The following is a 10,796-nucleotide window of genomic DNA, read 5'->3' on the forward strand; positions in this document are numbered from 1 at the left end:
ACTTCAACATTGTCAGACACTACAGGTGATTTAAATGAACGTGGTGTTTGGTACCTTCTTCTCATTGTGAGACAATCCCTCTGCCCTAATAGTTACTCAGAAGGGGAATAATGAAGGAAATGCATTGAAATCACTTGTGTTCCATTCTGTACAAGCTATTCCAGTTTCATTGGCAAAGAAAATATTTTTAATTTTCTTTTCTAGTTACCTTCTGAAGCACTTAAAATATTAAGCTACATCTCTGAATTAGTAGCAAAGAGGAGCGTATTTAATAAAAGCTAGTTAGTGTTATTTTCAAAACATTGCCTGACATCTCTTCTGGCAGGACAGTTCACTAAAAGCAAAGTTGATGCAGTTCTGTTTTCATTTACCCCATAAATTCAGAGTAACTGCTGACAGCTGCAGTGTAGAAAATGTCCCATTTGTGATAAATAAACGGCATGTGTGTTGGATTTTTTGAGTCACTGAGCAACTCCCTAAGGAGCACCCAAAGATTAAGACCTTTTCCCTTTCTTATCTTAAGGCTTTGGTGTATCCAGCAAAATTTAGGCCTAAATTATTCTGACAGTTCAGAGGCAAGTGATTCTGCTGAATTTAGATTACATTGCCAGGATTGTTTTCTAACTGCAACTTAGTTGTTGTGTCATCAGTTTTCTTACCATGTTCTGCTTCAGCTTTTGGGATGTATTTGAAGAAACTTTTGTATGTTTTTCTAAAGTGAATATTGGAATTGGGCAAGAAGTAAGGAGTATGGATACAGAAAGTGTATTCTGCATGTTGGTAGGTTTTGTTTAAATGTGTGGGGTGCAGCTTCCAAACATTGTGACTGAATAATTCCAAAATTACTAACATGGGCAGGTTGAGGGCCCAAGATCTGCTTTCAGTCTGATGGATAGAAGCACATATTTAGGGGAATTAGAAGGCAGAATTTGCTTTTAATCACAAGGATAAAATTATTCAGGCATTTTAGTGATACACAGTCTAAACTGCTTGGTCACTTTTGAGGCTGCATCTGTTCCAGGATGTGAACAGCTGGCCCTGTGCAGTGAAGCACAGACAATTCTTAGTGTTAACTGTAGGTAAGTGGCATTATCAGTCCAGAGGAGCAGTTCTTTCATCATGTGCCAGGCAGTGGCTGGATTGAACATCAAATCCAGTCTCCCATCCTTGCTCAGGAGTGTAAATATGCAACTAGAATATTAATTAAGTCATAACACTTATGGGATCTATAAGATGTGTTTCCCTTGAACACTCCTGAAATAAGATCCTCTTCCAAGAGTCACTGCTAGCAGTTATATGTCCATGTCAATTTTCATGTCTGCCAAGGAAATAGTGTGATACCATTTCTACAAGCATTCTGGTTATGATTTATGAAGGTATCTTTGTTTATACTTTCAGAGATAAGAAAGAGGTTACTGTGTCTGCAGGCTCTTAAAAATAAGCCAAACAGACAACAATTTGATTCAATTTGGCTGAATAATTGTGTTTCATGCTTTAATCTCTATGTAAAACTAACTAGCTTTCTTTTAAATTTATCCCAGGATGTATTACAGTCAAGGTGCCTGCCTCTCTCAAAGCCTATTTACAGTTGTCTGGAAGAAAAGTGGATGTGAGCTCAGAGATCCAGTTAAAAGAAACACAGAGTGCCTATGAAGATGATCACGTAACTATAAGTGGTAAGGGTGACTAATCTTGGCTTCCAACAAATGTCTGTCTGGCCTTAGCCAAAGGCATCTATGTTTCCTTATGAGTTTATTGCTCTTGGCTTCTTGTTTCATTTCTTTCAGGTTCAAATGTTTGCTTGTGCCATTGTACTCCCCATGTTACTAGGTGGCTTTTTCATTGTAAATGACTTGTGAATGCAAACAACTGTTTCCCTAACAAAAGTCTTAGAGCCAAATTATTCAGCATTATTCCAGTTAGTTTGTGGGAGGTAATCCAGGGCTGAATTTGACCCGTTGCTTTGTTGGCTTAGACAGTCACATAAAATAAATTGTCAGGGAATATATATTAGAAATATAATGAAAAGTTTTTCTCTGTCTATATCTGTTGGGTGGGAGGGGGAAGTAAAGGAGTATATGGCATATTTAGAAATGTACAATATAAATTTAAACAATTATGAGAAATGATGGATGGGAGATAGCTAGAAGAAGCTGGAGCATGAAGGAATAGAGAGTACATGGAAAAGTGCCTGCAATTATTGAAAGCATTCTTCTGATGCATTTAAAATTGAACTCAGGAAGCCCAAGTCTTGCTCTTTCCTGCTTAGGAAACAGTTGTACTATTCATTGTCAGGGTGTGTATTTCTCTCCTCTCCAGATGTATCCATCTAGAAGATAAAGCTGTTGCTGTTACCAATTACTCAGTTTGCTCAGGAGGAAACACTAATGTAACATGTCTAAGGCTCCAGCTTTGTTTTTGAACGTGTTGTGTCAGTATGACCTGATATGATAGCAGAGCTTTGAGTTTTTGTTTGGTTTTAAACCTAAAAAAACATGCACAAAGGTTCTTTTCCTCCCCCATGTAAGATGATAATCTCAAAGTCAGGAAATGTTAGAAGTGAATGTACATAATTTTAATATGTAGCCTGCTTATATAAAATAGTAGTCTTGAAATGTATACATGTATCTCTTCCTGTCTTAAACAGTAACTAGCACTTGTATTTACAAGGGCTTATTAAATATAAATATTTTTTTTTCAACCATAGTTAGAAGCTTTCAGGCTAGAAACCTGTGGAAGGACCTCAGATCCCAGCAGGGCCCTGTGGAATGAGTCGCCTCTGCAGTAAAAGAACACAGTGAATGAGAATCACTGGCCAGTCCATTGTCTTTCTGGCAAAAAGATAAGGGTGGTGTTTCAAATACACACAGCTGAGTGGCTTCTCTGGTTTTATGACCCAGCCAGTATTTACTGTAGGATAGTCCTTGCTGAAGCAGATGTAATTTTGCACCCACCATCCTGCATGGAAATGATCTTGGCAGTTGCGGCCACAAGTGGCTCTGATTAGTTAATGTATGTATCCACAGGCATGGATATCAGCAAGAGTTGTGCAGAGACAACAGCTTTAGGCCACTGATTATCAGGTGTTGAAAGAGGTTACAGCATTGCACAAAAAAAATATTAAACATAGATCTTAATTGATCCTAATCCAGGTGACTGAGAAATGTGCCTGGAATGGATTTTCTGCATGATACAACTCAGCTAGAGCAGTGCTGCCCTGACATAACGTGTCTGCATCTGTCTCTCTGTGCAGCATTTAGCTTTGCTGAGTGCTTGCTCACCTGATGACACCAGGGATTTATAGCAGATCTTTCCTCCCTTTTCTTCATTGTTCAGTAAGAAGCAATAAATGTGACAAGAGATGAAGTAGTTGGATTTAATATCTGCTTTGCTCCTTTTCTAACCTTTTTGAAAACAGTGCATCCTCTTTCTTTGCCAAGTCAGTAACACTGCTTTGGCATGGCCACAGGAGATGCTTCCTGCTTTCCCTTTTCTTTACCTTATCCCATGGGGACAGTGTATTCTTTCACAGTATCCTTCTAGTTGGAAAAGACCTTTAAGATCATTGAGTCCCTCAAGTTCTTTGTGCAGGCCAAGCAGTTATCTCCTCATTCTCAACGATCTCTTTAACATTAAAGTTGGTATTTGAGAATTTTCTTATACAAGTAGATTCTGAAATAATTAAAAATCATTTAATACTGTTTCTATATCATGAAACGTTACCCACTCTTGAAGTTTCAGAGTCTATAGTTGTCCTGATGCAACCAAAGAAATTTAAAATTGAGAGAGAAGAGGGGTTTTGGATAAAGTGGGTAAAAGTGGATAAAGACCCACTCTATCACAAGAGCATGACGGTTTCAATTTTTATACTTCTGAGCTTAAAGGTTAGGTTAAAAATAGAAGATTTTTTCAGAAACTGTCCAGTTCTCATGTGGGGATAGATGATTTTTCACAAACTGTCCAGTTCTCGTGTGGGGAACAGGAACCAGCTGCTTTCAGGAAGCTTTGCCTCTGGGAATATTGTGAGAGATGTTGGAGAGGAAGCTTTCCAGTGGGGAGACAGGGTAGAGTTGACTTGGGTGAACATGTACATAGTCTGTTCCCTGCTCTAGGAAGACCTTCCCTGCTGCAGATTGGGAAGACAGAGGGGGGAAGACAGGACACTTACTGCCATGAGCAGCCACATCTAGGCTTTCACAGTGTCACCAAGGAACAGAGTGGGATTCAGTTGAAGCAAGAAGATGAAAGCCTGGAGAGAATGCTCTAGAGGCAGTGATGGGCATATGGAAAGTTGTTTTGGTCTTAGAAAAGGGACTTCCCTGCAAGATGGGGATGCTTGCTGGGAAAGTGGAGGAATCAGAGAGCAGTGTCAGGGAGTTTATTCTTTGGAGCAGTTTGCAAAGATAAGGCATCTATTTCTATTGACATCAGTAGGAACTTTTAGAAGTAATATATATGATATAATTAAATCTGTTATAAAAACACATTTTCCATCTCAAGCACTGGTCCAGCATTTGTTTGACTGTCTAGTTTGAGAGTGCTTCAGTAAATGCAGTAATTTCTGATGGTGATTGTGTCAGGGCATCCTTTTCCTTGCCCTGGCTGAGAGGGTAGGATGAGAGCATTCTGCTTAGCCCTTGCTGCATGATGTCTGAAATGTCCTTGTGTCTCCAGGTCTACCTGTATTCTTAAATCAGCTGATTCAAGAAGCCTGTAGAGATTATAAACTGTATCTGGAACCATATACAGCAAGAAGAAGGGTACCAGGCTAAAAAGTGTCAAATGTTTAAGCAGAAAAGGAGCTTAGGTTACAAACATGGAGAAGGGCATGGGTAAAATTAAAATAATCTTGATTTACATTCTTTTTAGGCCATTTTTCCAAAAAGTCCTTCTAAGTTCAAAGTATGAAGGTAGGAATAATATTTCAATAAAAGCATGAGTAAACAGGAAACAATAACATTACACAGTTGCAAAAAATAAACTACATTAACATGACTGTTCTGTAAAACTCAAAATAATCCCTTGGCTTTACTTGGCATTAGTAATACTTCGCTGGAAGCTGACCAGTTTTGAGTACTGCACTTCAAAAAGGATGTGGCCAACTGTAGAGACTCCAAAGGAGAACACATGATCAGAGCCCTAAAAACATGATTCATGAGGGAAGACTGAAAAAAAGTGTTGTTCTTTGTAAAGAAGAGAAGACTGAGGGAAGATAAGATACACTTTTCCTGTATGTAAGAAATTGTTGCAGAGATGAATGAAATAAACTGTTCACTGTCCACTGCTGATAGGACTAGAAATTATTATTTGACCTTACAATAAAGAAAACTAGCTAAATAATAAGCTAAAATTGCTGTAGTAAACATTTATCTGGTGAGGCCATAGAACTGTCAGTGCTGGAGCTTGTGAAGAACAAGCTAGGCAAGCGTGTCAGGTTAAATGCAGAGCATCCTCAGGAGCACTGTACTTGCTTTCAGCCCTATTTTCTCTTGTCCTAAGTTGATGTGACCATCTGCTCCCACCCACTCCACAGTAATTCCAAGGAAGGTTATGAGGCATGTGGGTGGATGAATTTGGGGACTAAAGTAATGCAGCCAGTGGGCACACTTCTGCCCCCTTCCACTGCCAGCATGTGTTGACATCTGTAAGCTTGCTGGAAAAAGTCTTGCAATTAGTCAGAGACTTTCTTTGGAACTCTGTAGCCGGTGGTGTCAATTGCCAAATCTAATTGTCTGGAATATAACCCCTTTCTTTACACCATGTGTATCTTGCATCTCAGCGGTGCCAGGGTCTCGTCTGACTCCAGATCTTTCTCCATCCCTGGCCCCAGTTCTAGTGCCGAGTTCATTTCCAGCAGCAACCTCTGACCTGATGCTGTCCATCTGCTTGGTGCTGGGGGAGCTTTTAACCTTGGCAGTCACTTACTCCATCTGGTTTTCAGCACTTCCATGAGTTTCCTTGGTAAAAGTCCCACAGTGTCACAGGTGCTCCTCAGAGGCTGGGGATGTTTGTCTTTGTAGGTTATTGTGCCTCCTTATTCTTACTTTCTCAAGCTGGAAAACCAATCTCTGTGTATTTTTCTGCCCTCTTTCGAAGGACATACTCTGAGAATGGTTGTCTTCTCCAAGTCAAGACATTCTTCCTCTCTGTTTCTTCTAGCTTGACAATAGTTGCAGCAGTTAACAGGCTAAAGAGCTTTTGGTACTTATCCCACTCCATCCACAGCAATACAGCTTTGCTGAGCCACCTCTGACCAGTGTTCCTCTCAGGGTTATGCTTCTGGCAACGCTGAACGCAGGTAACAGGGCTCTCTCTTTTGTGTTGTCTTCTCTGAACCCTTTTCTCCTGTGAAAGTTTCCAGGTAGATGTTGCTTCTACTTTTTTGGGTTGATGAGCATCCAAGTATTATTTTAATCACTAGCAACTCTTTAGACAGCCTTCCTCTTCACATGCCTCTAGAGAGAGTCAGCCTGTCTAATTACCAGATTGCCTGGAAAAGATGGATATTGACCATCCTGTCTCTGAATTTTTGGGTTTCTCTTCACTTTCATTCACTGAGGCATGCACTGAAATAAAAAGACTTTAACATCTGACTCAGGTTAGATCTAGGTTCCCTGTGAAACACAGGGGATTTAGACACATTTTCTACCTTCAGGAATAACTTCTTTCTCCCTGCTTATGCAATGGCTCCTCACCCAGTAGTATGGGGAGAGCAGCCTATGAGGTGCTGTGGACTTACCCTGTAGGATTGTGTAAGGAGGGAGCTGACTGCATAAGTCTCATACAATGCATACAAAGCTCTACTGATGTGCTTAACTGTTTCTGTTATCAGAAACTCTATGTTGTTTATTCTAAGGTAATGTCTGTGTATTTTAGCTGCCTGGAGTTCCAGGGTTAAATACAAACACAGCTGAAGGGACAGTGAATAACATGAGGCAAGCAACTTGCCTTTAAAAGGGAAATACTGAAAGAGCTTGTATTATGGCAGTCCGCTGAAACTTCAGTTTCTTCTGAAACTAAGCAGCTGCTGAGTGGAGCACTCCATCTCCCACTGTGCAGCTGGCTTGGGTCTTGCATCAGAGTTATGGTTCTGATCTCTGGAGTAACACTATCAGCTGTTGTATCCCTCCCCATTTGTCTGTTCTCAAGGCACTTCTTCAAAACTGTCCTTCTTTCCTAGAAACAAATTTTATTGACTCTTTGCCACTAGAATTAAGTTGGAAGAGCTTTGTTGTGCAGTTTCACAATGTCCCTCTAAACACTGTCACTCTGTGAAGCCTTGGTCCTTAAGCAGTATCTTAGTAAAACAAACAAAGACCCAGGTTGTATCTGGAAAAGATTACATTCCTTCAAGTCGAATAGAGAGTTCATCCAACTTTTATAAAACACACTAGCTGAGATGCTATCCTACAGATTTTTATTGGTTTCAGCTTGCAGTTAACTCAAGCTGTTCATAGGCTTATTGAGATATACCACAGTCCTGACAACAATACCAGTGACAACCATTTAAAATATGCTCATCTTTGTGTGTTTTGTGATATGAAAACAGAGGTCCCTATTCACTTGTCTTCCTGGAGACTGGAGAGGTTAAACAAGTACTTCACTGCATAATGTTCTGCAAAGGTGTCCTCTGCCTTCAGATACACATGAGAGGCAAAACAAAACCACACCAAAACCAAAAACCGTAACAACTTTTACCTGGGCATTAAATTGGAAAAGTGGCCACGCAGACTGTTGACTTTTGTGATTTAATCATGCTAGCAAAGGCATCCTCAAAATCCACTCATGTTCCCACAGTATTCAGAGTGCAGGCAGTGAGTACAGTTAAGACCAAACTGTCATCAAAAGGTCTCCAACTAAACCTTGTTGTTTGATTAGCATCTCATGCACAAAGATGTTTAAATATTTTAAGCTTGATTTGAACCTGCTACTGGCAATAGACTTAGTAACTCAAGAATAGTTTGAAGATCTTCATCCCTAGGGAGGGGAACTTGACACTCCTGCAGGCAGTTTGATACTACTTTCTGCATTCCCTTCACAGGCGGATCTCCAAATAAAGCATAAGGAACAAAACATTTTTCTAAGTTCACACAGCAAATGCAAAATGAGAAACAGAGCTCAGACAACAACTGAGCTTTAAACCAGCTCTTGTTAATTTGTTTCTGTGTTTCTTCAAATCTCTTCCTTAACTTTCCAGCAAAAGTGGGGCAGGATGGAAACAGCGCATGAAACTGTTCATTTGCAGGGCTGGTTCTGCACCTCAGGGTTTGGTCCTTGTACAGAAGAACAAGCCATAGAGACATAAGCATGAGAGGAACTGGGACCAAGCACTTCAATGTGCACTTCCTGGAAAATATATCTTTGCCCTACATTTATTGTCACCCCTCTCCTGAAGGGGAAGGGAACCCCTAACCATATTTGCAGTGCTCTAAAACTCTGTTAAGGGATCTACTGGAATTTTCCTTTACACTTCATTGCTGGTTCTTTTTTTTGACACCCTGAAGCTATTTCCTGTTTAATTTGGTCTGATCTAATGTTTTAAGGGATACCTCTGCTTCAAAGATTATTTTGTTTTCTCTTCTCAATTCTCTGGTACAATACTATTGCAAATTGATGATTCAGGAAAGCTCTCTGAGGAATTGAAGTTTCAGATTTTTACAGATTCCACATACAAAACGTGTATCCACATTTGTGATGATCATCATAGATGTCAGTCCATAATTAGATGGACACCAGAACTGTGGATCCTGCCTTACAATAGGAGTGATATTATGACTGTTGCTGCCTGGAGCAATCAGGAGTGCAGAAGATGGACTAGGACATCCATATGGAGATCCTTGAAGGCATGTTGTAGTCTGACAGTAAAAGACACTGAAATACCTCTTCATTCAGTGGGAGAACTCTATCCAACATTGTTGGACTTCTCTGAAAATCCTGTACTTCTAGACAGTACCTCAGCCTTCTAATGCATTGATGTGGGTTTGGCCTTTACCCTCACATTAATCCCACTTAGATCTACCAAAGCACTGAAATGCTAGTTAAAAGTTCTGGCTCAGAGGCTTGAGTTGTGGAAGGCAATGCAGTGATGTCCGTTGGAGTTTTGCCGCTGGGTTTGATGTGGCCAGAGTTTAATTTCAGCTGTGTGACAGGTCAGAGCAGAGCATGTTTGCAAACTTGCTTCAGAATCTGTTTCCCTGCCATCCCTTGTGCTATTCCAGGCTCACATTAGTTCTAAACTTAGAATTCACTCAGTCACATGAACACTAAAATAATAATAAAAGATATTTTGTGAAGATAAAACCACAGGGAACGTTGATCTTGTGATAAAGGCAGTGATTTGGGACTTAAAAGATCCTGGTTTAATTCCCAATTTGGTCATGAATCTTACGTATAAATTTGGAAGGTCACTAAATCTCTTGGCCTCAGCTTCCTAATTGTAAAATGAGGGTAAGTTGAACTCTCTCCTTCTGGTATAGAACAGGCTGTTCAGAGCATGACTCTGCAGACTAAAATGTTGTGAAAAATGTAAAACATACATCTCAGGGGTGAGGGTTTTTTAAGCCATTATCGTAAGAAAGTTGTAATAGTAGCAACATGTCTGGTCATCTGGAAAATTAGGTCTTACCCATGGCTCTTTTGCCTGTTTACCATAAAGATGAAAACATTTCAAATTACTTAGTCAGCTGAATCTGTAGTGTAGACATATTTCCTAGCCCATAGTAAATGCTATAGTACTATATAAAAGCCCCCACAACTTTATTGTAATAATATATTATAGGAATTGAGTTTAATGCAAAAAAACTAGATCGAGAATGAGATGTCAGAAGCCCCTGTTAAAAATACATACTTTCTATCAAATAGGAGTCTTATAAGTATTGCCAGGGAGCTTGGAAAAATATGAAAGCAGTATGTTTACTGTGTGTCAGATTAAACTGAACAGAATTCTCTTTTCCAGGTCACATGAATCAAAGGAATGAAACAGACAAATGGATTAAGGCTGACACACAAAATGGCAAAGTGTCTCTTAAAAGCCAAAGCTGGATCCAGTCTGTCAAGCTGAAGAGTTCTTAAAGGTGAAATAGGCCAAAGAGATTAAATCAAGAAATAGGAAAGGGACATTTCTGTAAAATTACTGAAACTTTGTCGATGTATATTCTTAATATAAGAGAGAAACTATATTAAAAATGAGGGTGTTTTAACAGAAGATTTGCCTATCACAGTGTCTAGTGTTTAACATGTCTGGTTTATTTTTAGTGCCTTTTAGGAATGACAAGATCTTACATACTCTGAATTTGTATAACTTGGCCCACTTACCATGTCAGTTTAAAAGGTGGCAATTTTCAAATAGAGGTTTGGAGTCATAATTTAAAAATGAGAAGTATTGTCAACATCTAGTGTTTGATAATATCAACATTTAGTTCTAAGAATACATGCTCTGCAAGCTATTTTATATTTTTAAACGTCTCAGTGCTGTGTTAATTCTACTAGTTTATGCAAAATGCAGAGAATTTTCTTTGTTCAAATTATTTGCATTATTGATAGGATAAAACCACTTTCAGAACTAAATCATAGAACTATTCAGGTTGGAAAAGACCCTTGAGATCACCAAGTCAAACCATCATCCCTACTCTATAAAATTCTCCCCTAAACCATGTTGTTGTTGTTAAACAAGAAGAACTGTAGTTCTTATTGTAGTTCTTGTTTAGTGTTTGACCTCTAAAAGGTTTCTGCCTTGTCAGTGGGTGCTGTATGTGTAAAACTACTTGTGTGAAACAACAGGACTTGCTCCATGTCAT

General features: G+C 39.3%; 1 protein-coding gene across 1 annotated transcript in view; it reads left to right on the forward strand.

The window, feature by feature from the left end:
- FAM185A (family with sequence similarity 185, member A) overlaps positions 1 to 10,373 on the forward strand; it is a 30,546-nt gene extending 20,173 nt beyond the window's left edge. The window contains exons 6-7 of the mRNA XM_010001800.1: positions 1,542 to 1,676; positions 9,956 to 10,373. Coding sequence (XP_010000102.1) covers positions 1,542 to 1,676; positions 9,956 to 10,071 — 251 coding nt within the window. The 3' untranslated portion in view covers positions 10,072 to 10,373. The remainder of the gene's footprint in view (positions 1 to 1,541; positions 1,677 to 9,955) is intronic.
- The last annotated feature ends 423 nt before the right edge of the window (positions 10,374 to 10,796 follow it).

The sequence above is a fragment of the Chaetura pelagica genome, unplaced genomic scaffold, assembly GCF_000747805.2.
Source record: "Chaetura pelagica isolate M959 unplaced genomic scaffold, ChaPel_1.0 scaffold137, whole genome shotgun sequence".
Lineage (NCBI taxonomy): Eukaryota > Metazoa > Chordata > Aves > Apodiformes > Apodidae > Chaetura > Chaetura pelagica.